The sequence below is a fragment of the Platalea leucorodia genome (genome assembly GCF_965183815.1).
Source record: "Platalea leucorodia genome assembly, chromosome: 4".
NCBI classification, from domain to species: Eukaryota; Metazoa; Chordata; class Aves; order Pelecaniformes; family Threskiornithidae; genus Platalea; species Platalea leucorodia.
Genome location: NC_138826.1, coordinates 17,140,706 through 17,162,763, shown reverse-complemented (window position 1 = coordinate 17,162,763; position 22,058 = coordinate 17,140,706). Strand labels below are relative to the sequence as shown.

The 22,058-nt window shown below is 47.0% G+C and overlaps 1 protein-coding gene across 1 annotated transcript in view; it reads left to right on the top strand.

Moving 5' to 3' along the window:
* The window catches only part of ENTPD1 (ectonucleoside triphosphate diphosphohydrolase 1), a 35,175-nt gene extending 13,564 nt beyond the window's left edge, over positions 1-21,611 (top strand). The window contains exons 2-10 of the mRNA XM_082309093.1: positions 10,876-11,009; positions 11,399-11,516; positions 12,526-12,676; positions 13,541-13,700; positions 14,334-14,570; positions 15,108-15,368; positions 16,448-16,567; positions 16,766-16,903; positions 17,059-21,611. Of these exons, the coding sequence (XP_082165219.1) occupies positions 10,876-11,009; positions 11,399-11,516; positions 12,526-12,676; positions 13,541-13,700; positions 14,334-14,570; positions 15,108-15,368; positions 16,448-16,567; positions 16,766-16,903; positions 17,059-17,265 (1,526 nt within the window). The 3' untranslated portion in view covers positions 17,266-21,611. The remainder of the gene's footprint in view (positions 1-10,875; positions 11,010-11,398; positions 11,517-12,525; positions 12,677-13,540; positions 13,701-14,333; positions 14,571-15,107; positions 15,369-16,447; positions 16,568-16,765; positions 16,904-17,058) is intronic.
* The last annotated feature ends 447 nt before the right edge of the window (positions 21,612-22,058 follow it).

Sequence of the window (22,058 nt, the reverse complement as noted above, 5' to 3'; positions counted from 1 at the left end):
TCCCTGTCCTGTGCTCTGCAATGAGGAACAAAGATACCAGCGCTGACAGCTGGCGGTAAGGGGGCAAATCTGGAAGTGTTTAACTAGAGAGCTATCTTTTTTATGCGTGCAGGCTTAACCTTGACTTACTGAAAGGAGGCAGCGGGGTTGCTGCCCTGCCTGGGTAGCAAGGGGCCTTTCGCTTCATCTGCTAGAATTAATTGCAAAGGGAAGGTGCTCACAGTTTCCTCTGCTGCAGTTGAGTACTATGAGTACATGTTAAGGGAGGGAAAACTCACTGGGTATCCTGCAGGCCTGAGATATGCTCCTCTAAAAGAGCAAACACCTGTGCTGGAAATCACACTTGCAAGTGTTGGCATAATCCAGGTGTAGGCAAAATTCCAGGCACAGATAAGCACTGCAGCAGTCCCTAGCGTATGCACTCGCCACGGGCCTGCCGGGGAATGGGCATCATCTGTCCCTTTGCATACATGGCCTCATCGTCCAGGGCCTTTGCAGTGGCTCTGCTGATGCTGCACCAGCCTGGAACAGTGCGCGTCTGCAGTCGGCCTCCAATGGTCTTCAGTCCTGAGTGGGAAGTGAAACTTCAGGAGAAAAGCTGGTTGCTTTGCTGAGCAGAAATACTCGGGAAGTTTGGGTCCCTGGCAGCTGCTCTGTTTGCTCACATGTGGCACTTTGGGCAGCCATGTTGTTTTTTGGAAGCTGGGGAAGCGAGCCCCTGAAAGCAGTAGTGTTGCTCAACACACAAGGTGATCCCAGGAATCTGCGATTCAGAGAAAAACGTCCTTGAGACGTGGCGAGGGGCTTGCCGGCCTCGGCCCCTTCGAGTCAGGAGAGGTTGTCAGTGGAGGGGGCATAGAGGGAAACTGGTGGCTACTGGGAAGGCGTATTTTGACACTGCTGTAAGCGCTGGGTGCAGGGCGCGCTGTGGGTGGTGAGGGGTTTGGATGTGTTTCCTCTGCGGTCGTTCCCGCCGCTAGAACCTCCTGTTGCGGGTAGCAGTATTTACAGTGCTCAGGACTTTGTGTTTTCCAGGAAGTTTCTTAACTTGCTGACCCAAAGTGGGTATTGAAGGGAGGGGAATTGTTGTTCTGGAGGCTATTTCCTCTCTTTTGCCATGACAAATTCTACATCCTCCTGGTGTGGGTGGCAGATGGGGCACATGGAAGGGTGGGCTCTACTGGGTTGGTGATGTGGCTTGTCCTGACTTCGTCTCGGACAGAGTTAATTTTCTTCCCAGTAGCTGGCATAGTGCTGTGTTTTGAATTTAATATGATTTATAACGTTGATAAGACTGATGTTTTACTTCTTGCTAAGCAGTGCTTACACTAGTCAAGGACTTTTTCAGCTTCCCATGCTCTGCCAGGTGCACAAGAAGCTGGGAGGCCAAGACAGCTGATCCAAACTGGCCAAAGGGCTATTCCATACCGTATGATGTCATGCTCAGTGTATAAATGGGGAGGAGTTGGCCAGGGGGCAGCGATCACTGCTTGGGGACTGGCTGGGCATCGGGCAAGCAGGTTGTGAGTGGTTGCATCACTTGTTCTTCCTGAGTTTTGTTGCTCTCTCTCTTTCATTGTTTTCCTTTTCATTACATTATTGTTATTGTTGCTATTATTATTTTCAATTATTAAACTGTTCTTATCTCAGCCCACGAGTTTTCTCACTCTTGCTCCTCCGATTCCCTCCCCCATCCCACCGGGGGCGGGAGGGTGAGCGAGCGGCTGTGTGGTGCTTGGTTGCCAACGGGGGTTAAACCACGACAGACTCATACATCACCAATCTTCCTATTGCTGTCTTTAACAGCAACAACAATAATTAAATAGTTATACACAATAGCTGCCTGAGGTTGAACTGGGAACAAGCGACCAAAGCATGTGAAAATTAGTGCCCATTACCAGCCAGGATGCCAGAGACAGAGAAGTGTGTGACTGTCTATATAGGGATGAGGAAAGCTGATACAATGGTGGATTTTAGTGCATGACAGGGTAATTCCTCAAAACCAAGGGTGACTATCTCATAATTTGCAATGCATTACTTCCAGCACAAAGGAAATGTATATTGAAATGTGTATTACTGATAGAGAAAGAAGCATTGCTATGAGAGTTACAAGTTATTATAAAAGTAATGCGTGCTTATTCTGTGTCAACAAATAACATCTAGTAGCTCTTAAAAGAAATGATTTCCCAAATTTAAAAATATTTGAGCTGAATCAGCGGAGTATTTAAAATAGACAAATAGGCATGCTAATCAGAAGCAGCCTATTCACTTCTTAGTCTATTCCCCCGAAGCTTTAATCCAACAGTTGAAAGTTATGCTAATTTGAAAAATAATAACATCTCTAAAAGCTGCATATTTAGGGGGGGGAAGAAAGCTGCAATTAATGCAAATTTAAAGTTGGGAAGTGTAGAAGGTGGTCAAAAGAAGCATAAGGAAAAAATTATGGTCAGACATTTAAGAAGAGCAAAGAAGAATTTAAGGATATTGAGCACAAAAGGAAGCCTAGCAGCACCATTGGACCATTGCAAGTCAGCATATTAGAACTATCAATAATAACAAAACAGAAAAAGTGTCAGTGCTTGATGCTTCTTTTTTTCCTGAAAGAAAAACAAATGTCTTCACATCATGTGATAGCCAAGTATATTCAAGCAATGACTTACGTGATAAGCTGGGGGCAGGGGGGAGGGGGAAGCCATCTTGAACTCAATGGATATTTTCTGATGGAACTTCAAGCTTTGTGGGTAATGGCAATAAATCTTCTCCAGTTAAAATATAGCTTTGATGGGCTGGTAGCAAATTAATACCAGAAGTTGCCTGGTAGGAGACTGATGTAACTGATAACAGTTGTTCCTTCTGATTTGAAAACCTCTTTGATGTGTGAATCCTAAAGAAATGAGTATAAATAGGGTACAGGCTTAGAAGCCCAGTAAACACCATATAAATGTGAAAGTTAACTGTCTAAAGGTCATTGTGTCAGTGGTATCCTGCCACTTGTTGGTTGTATTTGAGAATATTGAGTATCTTGGTCTGACTGCTGGGATGTAAGCCAGAAGAATATCTTCCCGTAGAGAGACTATTTAACGAACAGGCATTGGGAAAGCTTTGGTGGGGACGGTGTATAGTAACAGGGAGAGGGGCTATGATGCAGGGATGGGAGGTGGTGCAAGTGCCTTGCAGAGCATCTGGGGAGGCTGAGCAGCGCACCCAGCACTGCCAGGCACCGTGGGAAGGTCTCGAACAGGGGAATCTCCTTTGTGCACAGGGTGAATGGGGGATTTGTTGGTGGGGCAGCCCAGGTCGCAGGGGCTCCTGCCTGGAACCCCTCAGACATCACCCCTCCAGCAGTAAATCCGCACCACAGGGCCAATGTAAGCAGGGCCATGGGACTGCCCCGAGCACAAAGCCTCTCTGTGCCGCTGCTGGCTGCGCGGGCGGCTGCGGAAGGGAAAGAAGGGGCCTGTGGGCTGCTCGCTCCTTTGTGTCCATCTCTTGCTGCTGCAGCTTGGCTTTTGCAGCCTCTAGCAGCCGCCAGCTCTCCAGGATTGCCACGTGCTTTTCTTTTTTCCAGGAAAACAGGGCTCCTCTAATGTGTCTTGTGCAATTTCCCAGGGTTGTATCCCAGTCACAACTTTAAAAGCAGTAAAAGTATGAGGTGCTCCCACCCCAAGCAATGTTATACATATGGATAGCATATAGCAGGGTGGTTGTCGTGGCTGAATTATGTCTGAATGCAACCTGGAGCTTTGTTGGGGGAAGGAGGGAACAGATTTATTCAAATACATCTGTATCCCATGAGGAGCACATACACATTGCATTGATCTTTGCTAACAGCATGGCTTATGAGTGCCTCGCCCTCTCTTTACTAACTCCCTGCCTTCTGAACCAAGGAAACGGAGCTGGGAGACAGTCCAGGAGCCACTCCTGCCCTGAGGCAGGATCAGCTACAGCAGTGCTGGCAGATAGAGACTTCATTTGTCTGAAGACAGCTAATGTGTCTCCCTTGCTCTTCTCTTTCTAAACTAAACAACCCAATTCCTTCAGTCTTCCTCATAGGTCAAGTTTTTAGACTTCTGATCTTTCTTCTTGTTCTCTTCTGGAGTTTCTCCAAGTGGTCTACATCTTTCCTGAAAGACAGTGTCCAAAACTGGGCATAGAACTTCACAGGAGGGTTTATCAGCATTAGATGGAGGGAAGGATTACTGCAAACTGCTATTGCTGCAAGAACATTTTATCTGGAAGTGCTTCTTAACTGATTGCTCACCACACTGTCTTTGGGTGGTGGCTATTTTCTGAATGTCATATTTGCTCTTGTCCTTACTTAAGCTAGGCGTTTTCCCCAGGCTATTTATCAAATTTATTTTGAATTCCAGTTCTATGTCAGCGTGCTTTTGCTCCCAACTTGGTCTTATCACAGATATAGGCGCACTCTTTACTCCATCTTTCAGCTCACTAACGCACATCTGTCTGTGCATGTGGCACAGACTAGTTCAAGCACTCTGCCTGGCTGCATAGCCTAGATCCATAGGAGTCTGCTGGCGTTTGAGATGTGTAGGGCTGTGTTATTTCAAAGTGTCAAATATCTCTGAAAAACGGCATCCAAACAAACAAATGTATTGCGTTGTTTGGATTATCAGTTTTGCTGACATTTCAGTGTTTGTACTTCAGCATTTAGAAGTATTTAATCTGGAAAAACATAATCCAGTAAATGTGCGTTTATAATTTTATCTAGCACCACAAAGAGGGCCAGAGATCATACCAGTATTTAGGCCACAATCTTTGCCATATGAATAATTAAATCTTGGAGCAGAGCCTCCCACACTGTTCCATGTAACAGCTGTAAAAAGTGGTGTAAAATCCTGGTCTGGAGCTTGAATTCTAATTTTCAACATGTTCAGTGTCTTGCTCTGATATTTTGAAATAAAACCCCTTAAACCAAAAAGAAATTCACTTACTGCATATGCACTTGTATGTATATTCTAAGACAAACCTGAGCCTCTCGCCAGCGTAAGAGACTTTTCCAATATGTTGGCCTGAAACAGGTGGTTTACATTACTTTGCAGGAAAATCTTCCTAGGTAACTTGGACAAGAGCAGGTTTGATTGAAAAAAGCAGATAAAGAATGAGTAAGAAGTCAGATGGGGACTGAGAAAATTTCAGAAAAGGGTTGATAAATGAAGCAGTGTGGCTCTTCTGAGTGTTTTTGGACTCAGATGTTTGGTTGCATGGAGTCTGAAGACAGGAGTGCCTTTTCAGGTACTGTGCCTCAAAACCTGATCCAAGTTCAGCATCCTCACAGAGTGTGCAATTCAGCCTGATAAACTTCATGACTACTGAAATCTCATTTTTCCTCAGCAAGAGGATAATGTGCATCCCCCCCTATCCACCTTGAAGCACAGCAGCACTGACTGCTCCTATTCCTCCTCCCTGCCATCACTGCTGGCAGAACTTCATAGACGTGAATTCCTGCAGTTAATAACTGTGCACAGACTGCATTGCCAGAGCCCCTGTCTACTGGGCTCTCTGCTGACCTGGATGATGTTTGTCTGCAAGCACCTGCCCTGACAGATGCTCCTTCTGCCCAAGCTGCCCACCCCATGCCACAGAGCTGGTCACAGGTGCTGGATGCATTCAGACTGCTGAGGGATTCAGGCACCCTTCAGCCATGGGCTCCTGTGCTCTTTCAGCTGGCAGGCAGGCAGGCAAGTTGTTGCTCCTCGCTTTAAAAATACAGTGGCATCTGACTCATTTCAATCCATACTGTTCCCAGTTTCTCAGTCTTCGAGTATGCCTGTGTCCCTTTGTGATGGGTCATAATTCAGTGGCTTCTCAGCACTGCCCTGTGTCTCTCTGATATGTTTAGGTTCAGGAGCTCTGCAGACTATATTCACATTTGATGGGCTATGTGATTTCATGAGCATCCAGCAGCTCTCCCCCAAGACTGGACATGTGCTTAGGAAACCAGTTATTGGAGAGACTCCCAACAGACTGCAGCAGCAACGTGGGCGATGAGCAGTAGAGGTAGCTGCCAGCTGATGGGCAGGATTCGTAAGACGCCGTCTTATTCTCTGTTGTCACTCCAAGCCTCGTGGGCAGCAGGCAACGTGTCTTTGGAACTCCCTTTGCTTACAACGTGTAGCAGGGCTAATTTAATTAAATGTGATCAAATGTGGGTTTGCTGGGATTGCATAGAATTGCTGGGTTAACTTAGCACTGGCTGTGATTGTAGATGATCATGTGTCTGAGATAGTACATGTCCCCACCTCGCTTCATTTAGGCTGGGACGGTATCATCTCCTGGTGTAATGGGTACATTACTGTGCAAGGCTAGAAAAATAAAAGCAGATTATTCTGTATGCAGAGACTGTTGAGGGAGATGGACAAGGCTGGAAAGACAAAAATCGAGAAAGGATCATTGCTTATAAGTTGGTTAAGAGCATAAATTGCAGGAGGATTGAAAGTTACAGAAGTTTTGAGACAGCGGTGGAGCAAAGACAGAGGGAATAGACTGGCAATAAATAAATTAAGGCTGAAAATGAGAATGTTTCTGACCATACAAAGGTGTGCTGAGAGCATAAAGGTGACTGTGGGAACCATCTCTGTCAGTGTGGCACTTGTGCGGCGGAAGAATGATGGCCTTGCAGTACAGCTTCTTGTGATCCCTTCTGTAACAGGCTGAGCGTGAGCATCCAAAGGAAAGAGCAAACATCAACTTTAGCTGTTGTGCTAAGCCAGAGCTTACAACAGTATTTGTATTTATTAGAGATGGTGGGTCACAGTGAGGTTATCTGAACTTAGCATGGCTTTGGACTGTGCACAGCATCTCTCCTTTTCTGCTTGACAATTCTAATTTCAGTCCTTAAGCCAGCCTTAGCCTCTCCTTATTGCGTCTCTAAAAGCAGCTGATTGCCTGATGCCTTTTAACATTTGTTGCTAAGTCTTGTTTGGTAAGAAGGAAGTTGGGAGGTGGGCAACCTTGGCTGTGAGTGACATCTCCTGGCGTGCGGAGCTGCAAGTGACTTAGCGTGATGTTGGCTGGAGGAGCAGTTTCCTATTTGTCTTGAGGCTGTGGAAGACACTGGGGATAATCCTGCTTCCTTGCCCTCACACAGAGCTACCTCCTACGCTGGTGTGGTCCTTCCTGGGTTATTCACCGAGAGCAACAGGGTTTCTGCAGCAAAACTGCTGTTAGCTGGAGTGGCTGCCAACGTCATTCTCAGTTGATAGCTAACTCAGAGACAGAAAGGATATTAGATCTGTTTATGTTCTGGGACCTGCACCAATCACTGGATGGAACCAATGGTAGCCCCTACAAAAAAACAAAGAGACCAAAATTAGAAACAGACAGAGATGCCTGAGCAACTGGGCTGTGCTCCAACATCTGGAGAGTGCTTAATGCCTGTGCAGCCAGGCAGGGCTCCAGCACCAGCCGGCTCTGAGCTTTAGGGTGGGGAAGAAGAAAAGCAGTGTCATTTCTATGCCTGCTTATGGCCTTACGTGATGTTTTTATCACCACTTACAGCGGGCAGTATGGGAGAAAGAGTAGAGATCTGTCTCTATTTTGGTTCTGGCTGGGCACAGAGACAGAAGATCATGCCTGCTTAATCTTTAGCTGAGGAAAACTGCTAGTGGAAGAAAAGTCCTGGGGTCTGGCCATCAGAGGTGCTGGCGGGTCAGGTGCTGCCCCACCTGGTGGAGACTGCGGAGTGTTTGCACGGCATTCAGCGACACGAACGTGGGGTGCAAAGGAGCTGGAGAAGTCTAGGGAATAAGTTAATTCTTTAGCCACTGCGGAACCTGCAGTTATGCCTAGACCTGATGGAGGTAACAGTGAAGTGTGCAGAAAAGGGAACTTGTTCAAGTACCTCACCTTTCTAAGCAAATGGCAGGTGAGTTTTGTTTTAATTACATTGAATTCTTTATCTAGATTTGCAATTATGTGGTTTGGTTTTGTTTTTTTTTTTAAATAAACAAGTATTCAAGTCTGTACATTTTGAGTGCTCTTTGGATGGTTATTGCTTTGCTAGGCTACTTTCTCGATTATGCTTATCATTTTGTACCTTTTCTTGTCTGAAACATTCCAACAAAATGCTGCTTGATAGCATTAGAGTTCACACAGATGGATGCTCTGGTATGGGATGCAGCAATGAAATCACATATCTACAACTCTCAGAGTCCTGAAAAGTGCTCATGATAATGAGTTAAAATTCAGGCAAAAGACATGTTCAGGGTTAAGGAAATAATGTGCCTTGGAAAAAAATGACTAATCTCAGGTTGCAGGTGGGATGCAGACAATGATCGTTATGCTTCTGCCTACAGACAAGGGATTTCTACAGCTGTTTATTGGGATGGTCCATTACAGTGAGAAAATTGTTCTTGCTTTGCTGCTACTTGCAGAGTGTGGCTGCTGAAAAGACAGAGCAGACAGACAATACCCATCACAACGGGAAGTTTGAAAATCTTAGAAATGATGCAAAGTCACCCATCCTTCGTTCCTATGACAGTAAACACCCAACAAAGCCGTTAGCGGCTGCCTCTAGGCAAGATCTCAGAGCAAGGGTGGCAATAATTACATGGATGTGCTGTGCAACTGTCAGCAGCAGTTTCAGTTTTCAAGCATGCTATCTTTGTATCTATACTGTACAGCTAATTTTACATTATAGCATCTGGTTTTATTCATTTTTCTAGTGTTAAAATAATTTTTGTTCAACAGACATGCTCAGTGCTATCACAACCTGAGCCAACTACCCTCTCCAATAAGAAGAAAAGTCTCCCAGCTGTCATGCTCTGCTGTTTCTAATCACTTCAAGCCATGAGTTCTAGGGCCTTTTTGAATAAAGCTGTATAAAATTCGTTCTTACCTCCTGCTGTCTGGTATGCGCACTAGACTATTTTTTTAAGCTGCATTCTTGGAGATATTGGCAAGCATGCTGTGCCTCTAACAGGCACTCACAAAATGCAAGCATAACAAGCTTCCAAATTTCACAGTTAGCCTCAGCAGATTTACACATGAGCGCGATGAGAGGGAGCACAGAGCTCCAGGTCAGCATTAGGTTTCCAATGGACCTGCCTGCGGGGAGATCTTCCAAACAAGTTCTCTTGGCACTTTTAGATTCTGTTTTCTCTAGGTAGGCGGGAAGACATTATTTGTCTACAGTTAGAGATTTCCAGAGGTGCGTTGCTTCTTTTCACTTGGGCTAACTTCTGAAAATAACTCTAGGATTTGGAGTCATTTGTAAGGTTGGGTAACACTTTGTGTAGTTCTGGCACCTGGGACCACCCTTCATGTGAAACCGGAGTGGTTCACTGACCCTGTTCAGAACTTGAATGCTTTTCTTATTTGTATGCATGATGTGGGGTGCCAGGATGGATTTGGAGAATTGACCCAGTGTCACCTGAGGGCTGGAGAATGACCTCTGGAACTCCAGTTGTGGCATGCAGATGCAGAGCAGGTTCAGTCACCTTACCTCCTTGGAGCATTAAGATAGTTGATGTGGTTGCCTGCACAGAGGTATTGTCACCCTGGATGACCTGTAATGTACTTCTAAACATCTCCTGGAGTATTTGTGTATAAGAAGAGAAATTAGTACCCATGTGAGCAGTCAGACAATTCGTGCTTTTGAGTATGGAGCATCAGTGTGGATAGAAATGGATTTCATGTTGTAGTGGGAGCAGGTATGTCCCCTAGAGTGCTGAAGCTATTTGTTAGTTGTCAGCGTTGAATTTACAGCTAGATTATAAATCTGGAAAATGCTTTTGCTGATACCCTTTCTAGAGCTTCATGTTGTAAGATGGTATTTTCTTAAACAATACCAAAACTGTCTGAGCCTAAGTTGTGAAGTGAGATTTCCAGCATGGGATATATGAAGGAGAATCTAAAGCAGGAAAATATAAAAGACAGCATCATGTTAGCCACCAACAAATGCAGATGTATGTATATTGGTTCTGAAAACTCAAATGCCGTATTGGTTGTGAATGATTTCCATCAGCCATACATGGGGTTTTTTTACAGAATTCTACTGCTAACCATGTATTTTAAGTTACAAAAATCTTAATTTGTTAGATAGGTCATACCAAATATATCAGTAACAGTAAAGGAATCAGACTGGTACAAATTTTGCAAAAAGTGTGTGACTTTTAACCATATTATGCCAATTCTGCAAATACAGGCTATTCATAATTTACCAGTCTTGTGAGAAGTGGCATCAAAAATCTCTATAGATTTCTTAAACACCCGGTGGAGTGCAGATCATATTTTCTATATAGCGTTTCTGAGGTGCAGGACAGCATTGCTTGAACTGACTGCCACATACTGAAATGTTAGTGTTAGACTTCCTAAATGCATTACCAGTGATGAGGATGTTGGAAATTGTTATAAACGTTGTAAACAAACTGAAGCACAAAGTATACTAGGACAAAATGTCGCAGGGGTTAAAGCTTTGGGTTCCACAAGGTTACACTGTTTATATATTAGCAGTCTGTTCTTTCAGCTTCTCAGGGATTATTAAGCCAAATGCAGAGCTATAGAAGAAGTTGGTGTTTGCCCCATACTGATGCTTTTGCTATACAGTTGCTCGGCCACCTGCAGGTATCTGCAGGCTAACCATAAGCTGCATCTTGAAGTCCTCCTTCGTCACCACTTGGCACAGGGCAGCCCATGGAGATGTGGCACGGCCCATGACAGCAGATCTGCAGGACACCATTGCTGACCTCTGCCTCTAAGAAATCCTGCACGAGGACATGGAGCAGGAGATGGTAGCAGGGATGGGCAAAGGCAGATGCTTCATAGTGGAAAGGGGCTGCAGGAATGTGCCTGAAGACGTTTAGAGTGTGAGGTAAGCTGGGCTAATGGGATACTAACATCCTTTTTCTGCTCTAGTCACAGGTACCAAACCAAAGATGTCCTGGACAAGAAAGATTCTACTCATCCTGGGATTCCTCTCTACTTTGGCTGTAATTGCTTTAATTGCTGTAGCAGTGACCCAAAACAAGCCACTTCCGAAGAATATTAAGGTATTATGAGCTGGGACTCTTTCAGGAAAACAAGCCAAGCTGGGGGGTTAGGCATGCATAGTGCTCTAGGACAAGTCGCTGCCCTTGCTGGGTCTGAGTAACCTCTCTTTCTGGCTCCATGCACCTCAACACCTCATTTTACGTCTTCGCGGTAAAAACAGATATGGCTTCACAGGGGATCATCTCCTAAGTAATCAGTCCCAATTTTGCTGCTTCTCTGCTCTTGTATTCTTTAATGGAAACTTTGCACTGAAGCACTACTGAGTAATGACACAGCATGTCCCCACAGCTGCCAGACAGGCTGTTCATTTCTGGTCGCCCCGCGTGTGGAGACCAGTGCACGCTGGTTCGGTGCCTCAGGTGCAATGACGGCTCTGTTTTGCCTACAGTATGGGATTGTGCTGGATGCGGGGTCATCCCACACTAACCTGTATGTGTACGAGTGGCCAGCAGAGAAGGAGAACGACACTGGGGTGGTGCAGCAGGTGGAGGTGTGTAAAGTCGAAGGTAAGAGGAGAAAAGGGAGCTGTGGAAGGGGCACAGGATGAAGAAGAGATAATGTGACCAAAGGGTGGGGGAGGAGAAACCTGGAGGAAGAGGCCAATAGTAAAAACAGTGATACATCTGTGAGCTAATGTATATCCCACCGCCCCCCATGGGGAGCTGTATGTGCCTGACCTTCCTGGGAGGAAAGCTGGATCCACTGCTTCCTTTGTTTTTAGGATGCTTGGAAGTAAGTGCTTTTTGGAAAGAACTACGCTGAAGAATGCACTTAAATAAAACATCTGCATGCACGATTGCTGAAGGGAGGAGAGGTGCTGTCAGAGCCTGCCTGGGGTCTTTTCAGGCCTGTCTGCAGCGCAGGGAAGAGCCACGCTGTTACCAAGCTGTTGCAATAGCTGCTCAGCACTGCAGCATGCCATACCACGAGCAGCATGCTGAGCATACGGCAGCCTGGAGCAAACACAGAGCGGGCTTCACTGCTGCCCATGCAGGCACTGGTCCTGGGGCAGGCCATTCACCAGGGGACACACGGCAGGGAGGGACGATGAATTTTTCTTTGGGTTAGCATGAAAGGGGATAGCTGCAAAATGCTCAGTGCTGTAGTGTGAGCATACAATACACAAACAAATGACAGCATCTTCCCCTGGAGGACCCAGTGTAGTGAAGGGTCAGGGATTTTTCGGTGCAGATCTGGGGTACACCCAGGCAGAAGCAGAGATGAGTCTGCAGATGTCCTGGACATACTAAGCAAATGATCTGTCTCACTGGGGCCCTCATTGCCAGTTCATAGCCTGCTTTGCAGAGAGTGGGTGTCAGATGCTGGGCACTGTGGTCGTCCCCGCGTGCATCAGGCTTAGTTGGTACTGTAGGATTTCTAAAACTCTTTAGAAATGAGGTGGTTGAATCTGATGTTGCTGCCTGTAATAGTGATATGGTTTAACACGACTTCTCATGACAGCACTCTGGGGTTATGCTTGGAGTTTGAGCAATGAAGTATCCTTATTTCTTGCAGGCCCTGGGATCTCAGGTTACTCCCGTGCCACAGAGAAGGCAGGTCCCTCTCTGGAAGAGTGCCTACGACAAGCAGAAGAGGTGATTCCCTCAAAGCAGCACCAAGAGACACCCGTCTACCTCGGAGCAACTGCCGGCATGCGGCTTCTCAGGTACTGCAGTGCTTGTCCCCTTCTCCTGCAGCACTCTGCCATGGATGCTCAGTGGGGGCCTCTTGGGCAAAGTCCCTGGAAATGCTGCCAGCTCACACTTTGCCCAGATACCCCCTTCTGCCACTGGCCTCTCTGAGCCCCGAGTCTCCCTGGGCTATTCCCCTACTTGCCCAGCAGGTCTACTTCCACTCACTCCAACCTTCCATCATCTCCAGCACCCACATGCAGCACAGACACACCAGGAGGGTAGCAGTGCCCAAGCTGATGCTCAGGGGATGCTCAGACACCCCCTGCAGTCTGGTATTAGGCCTGGCCCAGGATTTTTGAGCCCAACCATGTTGCGACTCCCCACATACCTTGACTTAGCCCAAGACCATCAGAGCTAAGGTAACTTTATAATCATATCCTCCTTTAATTCCAATTTGTGATTTTCATGGGGTGCCCCAGACCTCTTGCCTGGCTGGGACAGGGAGCTGATCTTATGTATGTATTCCCTGGGAAATCTCCCTGGTGATATCAGAGGGCATGGATTTCTTCTGTAATGGTGATGGCAAAGAGTGAGAGGAATCTCCACAATGCAGTCCCTACCAGGGCACATCCTCCAGGACAAGAAAGCTCTGGTCTCTGCTCCAGGTACACCTGTCAGCTGCGGGATCTGTAAGTGTCAGAGCTGGTGGCAGCTGTGCTGTCAGGGTGTGACAGAGAGGGACGTGGCCAGTTAGAGCTGGATGTACCCATGTGAATGACTGTTCTGTTATAATTAACATCTGGTGGGGAGTTCCAGCCTGCCTACTCAGAATAAAGCCCATAGGCTGCAGAGAGCTGTCAGCCAGAGTCACTCCATCCTTTCTTCCATTCATCCAGCTTGGAGAATAAAAGTGCAGCTGACAAAGTCTTGTCCTCAGTAGAGAAGACGCTACGCTCAGCTCCCTTCAACTTCCAGGGTGCCAGAATCATCAGTGGTCAGGAAGAAGGAGCCTATGGATGGATCACCATTAACTACCTGCTGGGCAATTTCAAGCAGGTACTGTATCAACAGCAAGTCCGTATTTGAATCATGGGCTTACAGCACTTTGTAAATCATGCCTTGCAGGAGGGTGTCACAGGCACTATCTTCCCTTGTAAGCCATTTACTAGAGATCGGGAAGCTGCACATCTTGCCTCAGGAATTACTGTGAGTACATCCTGATGCCAATAAGTATCAGGATGTACCACTGTAGTCAGGCTTAAAGCATTGAAATAAAGCACTAACATCTTTGATAACTTCACTTGGGTACAGCATCCTCCTTACTTTCTGATCTAAAATATTTCTGTGCCTGCAAAGTTTGACAATGATTCTTTACTATTGAGTGTATAAATCATCTGGAAGCTGAAACAGTAAGTTGACTGTTTTTTCTTGTAATAATTATATTAGATTTCATATTCTTAGTCCTCCTGCAAACACTCAGACATGATCCATCTTCTGCTTTTCCAAGCCTGCATCTTTCTTGTATCTTGTTCCAGCTCTTATCTCATGCCCCCCGTCCAGGTCTTCCTGCCTTTCCTGTGTTCTGTGCTTCTGCTTCTCTCCTCATATGTCTTTCTCTTTTTTTTTGCTCCCAAATAAATTTTCTCCATGCCTGATGTACCTGTTTTACTTTGAATTTTCTTTTTTAAGTCTGGCTGGACAAAATTTCTACATTCCCTGAAATCCATAAGTGAGACATCAGGAGCACTAGACCTCGGAGGAGCCTCAACACAGATTACCTTTGTACCAAATCAACTCTCTTCTGAGTCCCCAGATAATCTGCTCTACTTTCGTCTCTATGGCAAGGATTACCTAGTGTACACGCACAGCTTTCTCTGCTATGGGAAGGACCAGGCTCTGCAACAGAAACTGGCCAGGGACCTACAGGCAAGTACATCTGTAATTGCAGGTGGAGGTCCTGGACCCTCCCAGCTTTGACATACTGGTGCCGTAGAAGTTGCTGTGTCCCAGCTAAATGTCTCATCCCTTAGTCTGGGTTTGGGAAATGCCATTATCCTCCATAAAGACTGGGAGGATGCCCAAAGAGATGACAGTCAACATGTTCAAAAGTACTACCAATTTTGATATGCCTTGATTCTTGGGCATGAGAAAGCAGGAGTACTGTGCTTAACTGAAGTACTCAGGGGAGGTGATGTTTCACCACCTCTGAGAATCCCAAATCAACAGCAGCTTCACAAAATGTGGCTGAAAGTAATTTGCCCAGAGTCCTTCAGGGAGGCTGTGGCAGTACCCACATCTCCCAAATCACAGCCAGTGCCTTAAACCATCCTCATCACTTTGACCCGATGTGTGTATCTTGGTGTGATGTACTGTGACAAGTGCCTTGTGGCCACCCTTCCTTGTGGCTCTTTCCCAGAGTGTTACTCTAGAGTGAAGTGTAACTTGGGTTGATTTTACTTTCAGACTGTGGAGAGCAGCAGCCTCCTTGATCCGTGCTTTCACCAGGGGTATCAGAGGACTATAAATATAAGTGACCTCTTCAAAAACCCTTGTACATCAGCCGAGAAAAAACAATTCCCTTTCAGCCAGCTGTACGTACAGGGAGAGGGAGATTATCAAAAGTGCCGAAGAAACATCCAGAAACTCTTTAACAAAACCAATTGTCCTTACTCCAGTTGCTCCTTCAATGGGATATACCTACCTCCATTACAAGGGGATTTTGGGGTAAGTCTTCACATTCTTCAACTCTCTATAACCCGGAACATCAGAAGAGCAGAAACTCAGAGTCATACTAGAGTGTATTTTCCATGACTGGGGCAAGAAATCATTTACAAGATGGCTTTTTGCACATGTAACTACAAAAGTAGTGCTGCACTTGCTGTGAGGACAGCATGTGTAAGAGCTACCCCAGTAAATACTGACCTACCAGTACTGTGCTGCTCCCATTCTAACCCATCTCCTGTAGGCATCTCCTTGGGGTGCTCCATTTACTAATTCATTTTTCAAGCAGTCCTTCCTGACGGCCAGCACCAGAGGCAGGAGAGCCTACTGCAGGCCGTGCATGATACACTGGTCCTGCAAACCTTGTCTGCTGAGGTCAATGGTGGTACCAGATCTGAAATTCATCCAGAAATGTGTAAGCGCTACTGAAACCAATCAGTCAGCTCACCTGTCTGCCTGCCAGACATGATGAGCAGACAGTGCATGCTCTGAACACATGTCACGTGTGACACCACACTGAACATCAGTCCTAGAGCTGCAAGACTTCAGCGGCTGTGAGGCTTTCTGGGGGAACTGTTAATATTCCCTTGCCCTGTTCATAAACTGCGCCCTACCTATCAGCTATTGGTCATGGTCAGAGATGGGTTTTCTGAACTTTGGATTATATGCTGGGGCTGTGTACAGTCCTTTCAGACCATCACCTCTGCTGTTTGTGGCGATATTGGCTGCACGCTCATCTCATTCATTTGCCAAAATGGGATCACGGTTATGATGGCAAGCAGTGTTCACCACGTGCCACTCTGGCACCAGTGCATAGAGGGAAGGGATTTACTGAAGTTCTTGAGGATACCGTGGTCAGTGAAGTTCCTACCTCCACCTGCCTTTTGGGGTCCTTACCTCCAATCAGCTCTGAGAGGTGTGTCTCAAAATGACATCGCTCTTGAAAATATACCTACTTTTGTGTGTGTGATGTTGCTTCGTGTATTTCTCTATCTGTAAATAAAACCATTTTCTTTTGTGGGATTTCTGCTGTCCTGCTCATGCTGAGGCCCAGTCCAGTTAAAATATTCTTTCTCCTTCAGGCTTTTTCTGCTTTCTACTTTGTGATGAACTTTTTGAACCTGACCAGTGAACAAAGCCCCGTTGCCCTGGACGAAGTGGCCAGCGCCATCGAGAGCTTCTGCGCCCGGCCTTGGCACGAGGTGAGCAGTGCTTGTGGCAGTGGGCTGGGGCTGCCAGGTGGCAAGAGCTGCTGATATTTTTCTGTAGGACAAATGGTTGGGGGTAACTTCCAAGGCAAGAGGAGGAAGATCCCCCCAGCACCTGCAGTGGATGCTCAGGTGCAAGCTGGAGCCACGGGAAGCCGTGTTTAACAGCCTGGTGACTTCCTCCTTCCCTAGGTGAAGACAGCATATCACCAAATAAAAGAAAAGTACCTGAGCGAATATTGCTTCTCTGGAGCCTACATCCTCTCTCTCCTGGAAAATGGCTACGAATTCACTGAAAAGAACTGGCAAAGGATCCACTTCCTTGGCAAGGTGTGTTTCATGGCAGGGAGGGCTCTACCCCAGCAGTTAACTGCAACCTCTGCTGCACAGCCTGGCCCTTTTTCCCCAGAGGTGCCACTGCCCCAGCAATGGCACAAGCAGCCCCTGCACCTCCCAGCACTGATTCTGCTCCTCTCCCGTTTCAGATCGGCAGCAGCGATGCAGGCTGGACCCTGGGCTACATGCTGAACCTGACCAACATGATCCCCGCAGAGGAGCCCGCTGTGCCCCCGCTTTCCCACGGCAGCTACGTGGGGCTGATGGTGCTGTGCTCCCTCGTGCTGGTGTTAGTGCTCCTGTTTGCCTGGCTTCTCTTCCACAAGCCCAAGTGCCTGCAGAAGGGAATTGTTTAGGAAAAGCCTTGGGGTGAGAGGGGCCATGTCACCCTGGCCACTCAGGGCTAAGAGACCCCAGCAGAGCAGGCTGTACTGCAGAGCCCCCCTCGCCTCTCATTGAAGCTACTGACTGTGTACAACAAGGGCATTTATTCCTTCTGACTCACACTTGCACTGACAGATGGTGGGACATCAGACTCGCCACCGCTCTCTGCCAAGGACAGACAAGCAGGTGTCCCCTCCTTGAATGGGTCGTACTTTCATTCAATGAAACTTCGCTGCTTGTTGTTTTTTGCCTTGTGCACAACATTATAAAGAGAAAAATGGCAGCAATCTTTGGGAGCCGGTGCTCCTGCAAGGGTAATCTCAGGGTCACATATCCCACTGAGCTCTTGGGAGCAATCACACACAGGGTGATCCTGTTCCTCCTCTGCTGAAGCCGTTCCCGAGAGCCCTTCCTGCACCAGCACACCTCCACTCGCCTCCCCGTGCCCTGAGCCCTCGCAGCCCTACAGCCGCGTACGGCCACCTGCACCCGGCTGATCCCTGAAGGCTGGCCAGGCTCCCAAATGCCACTCTGGGAAAAGAAGGGATGAGGATGAAGAAACTGAGTGTGCTGGTGGTCATCAGCCCTTAGCTGGGCTCTGGTGGCTGTCTGCTCCTTTCGCAGGTGGCAAGAAGCCTCTTTCCCACGTCTTCCTGATGTTGTTGCTGGACCAAAGCTGGCTCACTGTTACACTGAGCCATTCCCATGTCCCTAGGGTACATCAAGACATGAGTTCCCAGCCAAGCATTGCTGATTTTTGTAGGAACAGCTCATACTGGCCGAGGATCCTTGACCAGTAGCAAGTGCTTATGCCTACAGGGACTCTGGTGTGATCAGTGTGCCTACAGGTATACACCCACTAAAGCAATCCACTGTCACTGTGCTGATCATACAGCAGCCTCTGATCTAGGGAAAATGTTTATTAGGTCATGTTCCTTTATAAATAGACAGCTGGCAGCAGTTAACCAGCATAAGCATGCACAAATTGAACCACTCTTTCCACCAGCAAAATCAGTGAAAATTTGCCTTTCCTTCCCTCATGGCTTAGGCTTATCCCATGACCATAAGACCCAGGGCTTGTGAGTGCACATACTGCAGCCCATCTTCTAGCACACAACTAGGGCAATGCCACTGATCGGGTTTATGAATCACTTTCTTTCATTTTGCATTCCTTGGCCCAAAAAAAAGAGAGGTAAGTCAGAAATCCATTTTTATAAAAACACTTGGAACCACTGGTGCCTGTCCACCTCGCACAAAATCTCAGAAATCTCCTCCTAATGACCTGTAAGTGCTGGAGGCCAAAAGAAAGCAGATATTGTGGAGAGAAGGGCATGGCAAACACACACCTTCGCCTGTTTCCCAAGCAAAGCTGTAGAAGGCGCAGAGGGGATCAGGATGTGCAACTCCAATAAAGCCTGCTCCTTTAGGCAAGCACAGACAGAGAGCTCGGGGTTTTCATGCTCTCCCAGCCTGTCCCTCTGCACAGTGCAGGCTGGAAAATGTCCCCCTCTTATTTCTACTTCGTGCCTGCAAGTAGGAGCTGTAACATATTGAAGGACCTGAAGGTAAGGGAAAAATGTACCCTGTCTTGTGGTAAGAACTCTGGGCAGTTCATTGTTCTTCCAAAAATCTGTGTCTTATTTTTGCTCTGAATTAGCTGGCTTCAGCTTCTGTTGGGTCTTGTTCTGCCCATTTCAGAAAGACTGAGTAACTCCCTGCTATCAAAATCCCTTTTTCCGTGTTGGTGCTTGCAAGTCATCATTGTATCATATTAAATAGATTGATCTTCAATCTGTAAAGTGCTCTGTGCTGACCTCACTTGTAGCTCTTGAATCCATTTCTTTGAAAATTTTTACATCTTTCTGAAATTTGGACACCAAAGTTTCCAGCAGCAAGTGGTAGTAAAGTAGCTAATAGTGTATATAAAAGTACTACCCTCTGTTTTTGATCTATACTCTATGTTCCCCATTTGTATATCTCAGGGCCAGGTCTGCTCACTTAAGAGAAAGTTTTGGGGCTGTTTTGCCCAGTTGGACTATTGCAACTTGGCCTTTTCTTCCAGTCATTGCATTCCAGAACGGCCACTGTCTCACACTGTACATTACCGTCTCTTAACATGAGCCGCTTTGCCTTCCATGTGGCTCCACTGAAACACGTACTATTCAAAGAATATCCCCCCAAGCAAGTAATCCAGATGAACGCGCAAATGGCGCTTCCCCACACTGTTTGTCCATTGACCAGTTTTTGTTTTATCTGCAAATACATTGAGATGTTGGAATTCATCTAGAGATGGAGTCTTCCTTCTGTTGTTTTCAGCAAAGATAGGTAGGTGAGACATAAAAACAGTAGTTTTTGGTCATGGCTGGAAGGCATGAAGGAGAAGCGTGCGATCAGAGCCACTTCAGCTCCCCAGTCAGCCCCACTTGCAACACACCCCATCCTGTGCCACCTTCCTTGCATACAGAGTCTTTGTAGCAGAGCAGGTGCCCTGGAGAAGCTCCCCGCGTGCGCTGGTGCATCCTTCCTCCCCATGAACAGCATGGAAACCTGCGGAATGGTAATTCCTCTCCTGGGACCCCCTCAGGGATCTTGCAGCTGCTTAGTTGTGTCCATGATGCTGAAACCAGCAGATCCATTGGGACATTTCAGAAATTGATGCAGAAACTCCATGTGGAAGCTGGTGTGGAGAGAAAGCCTGTGCCAGTCTGCTTTTCTGGTCCCTGCTAAGGGTTTATGCCAAAGGAAAAGGTCAAATACAGAACTTGGGAGATGAGCTTTAGCAATGTTTTGTATCTTTATTGCAAGTCCCATAGTATTAATTTTATTAGCTCTTGATTCTGGAGTCAGGTGATCAGCTGGTGTCTTTGCTTACTCCCTCCTGCCTGCCTTCTCTTGGTTTTTTGGTTTGGGTTTTGGTTTTTTTTAAAGCTGTAAATGTGACTTGAGTGCAACCTAAAGGCCCCAAACTAAGATAAATACAAATTATGTTACATTGTTTTAAAACCTGATGATGTTTAGACCACATTTACCAGTCAATATCTCCAGAACTAGAATTTCTGAGATGACAGCAGATGTGCCATTTAAAAATCACTTGAGCAGACTGAGGCTCCAGGAACTGGTCGACTGAAGGCATCCTATCAGGGTGAGACTTCTGCATATCAGTGGCTGCACTTGAACCTTCCCAGAAAAGCATATGATTTTTTCTCCCCATTTCTCCTGCTTTTGCAGGACTTTACTCATGGAGGCTACTCAAAATCCTTGGTCAAAGAGTTCAAGTTTAATGTACATTCACTTTGCTTCTGTGCTGCATCTGACCCAGCTGTATTCAGCTCAAATGTGTGTTCCAGAGCCACTCAATGCGTATGTGAAGACCATGAATGATAGCGGGGGGAATTTCCAAATATGCCAGTAATAATATGGTATCACTTCTCTTGTTAATGCAGTTGATCTGCCTCACTGATAATTACCTGTGCCTTATTTTTAATTCAATAGCTTCTGGCTTTAATTTCCAGCCACTGGCTCCTGTACAGTTTTGCTCTTCTGGGTTAAAGCATCTTTTAACACCACATGTTCTTGTCTTGCAAATGTTTATTCACCGATCAGCTCTGCTGGGCTGCTGAGACTCCAGACCTTGGTCACTCCCATTTTGCCACAGGAAGCCCTGAGATGTGCTGCAGCAAGGTGGGATGAGTGTCTCTGGTTTGGGTTCAAATGTTGAGTGGTCCATTTTTGGGAAGGTTCCTTGCAGGGGGATTTGATAGCTTTGCAGGGTGCGGGAGCAGTCTGGTCTCTCTGGGACTGATGATTTCCACAAGCTCTCTCATGTTCACCCAAGTGTCAGGTCTGAGGCAAAACTATCAGTGAGGCTGAGATTTTTGGGGGTCAGAAGAGAAAGCCTGGGTGCCTGCAGCACACTCACCTCTTGTAGAAAACCATCAGTCCCCACCACAAGCTCTAAGTAGCCTTCACTCTCCTCCCCGACAGCCAGCTCTCCCCTGTGCACAGGCTACAGCTGATTTCTCTGGCCCTACAGCAAAGCGCAGTGGAGCCTCCACTTGGAAGAAAGCTCTGGGAAGTGGGGCCATCACCTCTGCGGTGAGAGGCTGATTTGCAATGTTGGTGCTGGCCAGGGCTCCCCAGCTTCTCCAAGAGCAGCTCTCAGCTGGACGCATGCCCCCTCCTCGTCATCCCAGTTCTTCCCGTGCTCTGTGCCGGAGGGATGCGCAGGCTCTGCGGGGATGCCGGCTGCATCGCGGGGTTCAGCAGCCTGTTTAGGAGGGGCTGGGAGGGACACACTGAGGACAACAGTCCCTGCCACCCAGGCCACGCGCTTTCTTTTTGCGGCTCAGCCCTAATGAAGTGGATCTTTGTTTTGATGCACGCACAAATCCCTGTATCCTTATCACAATAAAGGCTTCTAAACTGACGCAGAAAAGTTTTGCGCTCTTTTCCAGAAGATGGGAACTCGCCAATAGTGGAATGGAGCTTCTGGTACTAAACATGGAAAAGTCCGGAGATGGGATTTCCTCTCTTGTCAGTTCCCTGCTGTTCTCCTGGGTCGGATCTGAAGTTCCTGGTGGATGGGCAGCATCCCCTCCTGGCAAGGAAAGGCACTGTGGTCCTTCCCAGGCTCCGGGCACCTCACATGGGTGGCCTCGCTCCCGGGAAGGCTGCTACTGCCCAAACCCCATCTTTCCTTGCTTTAGCTTCACCCTGATCTCCCCAAAGCAGCTTGGTCTTCCCTGCCGCACACTGGACGGCTGCA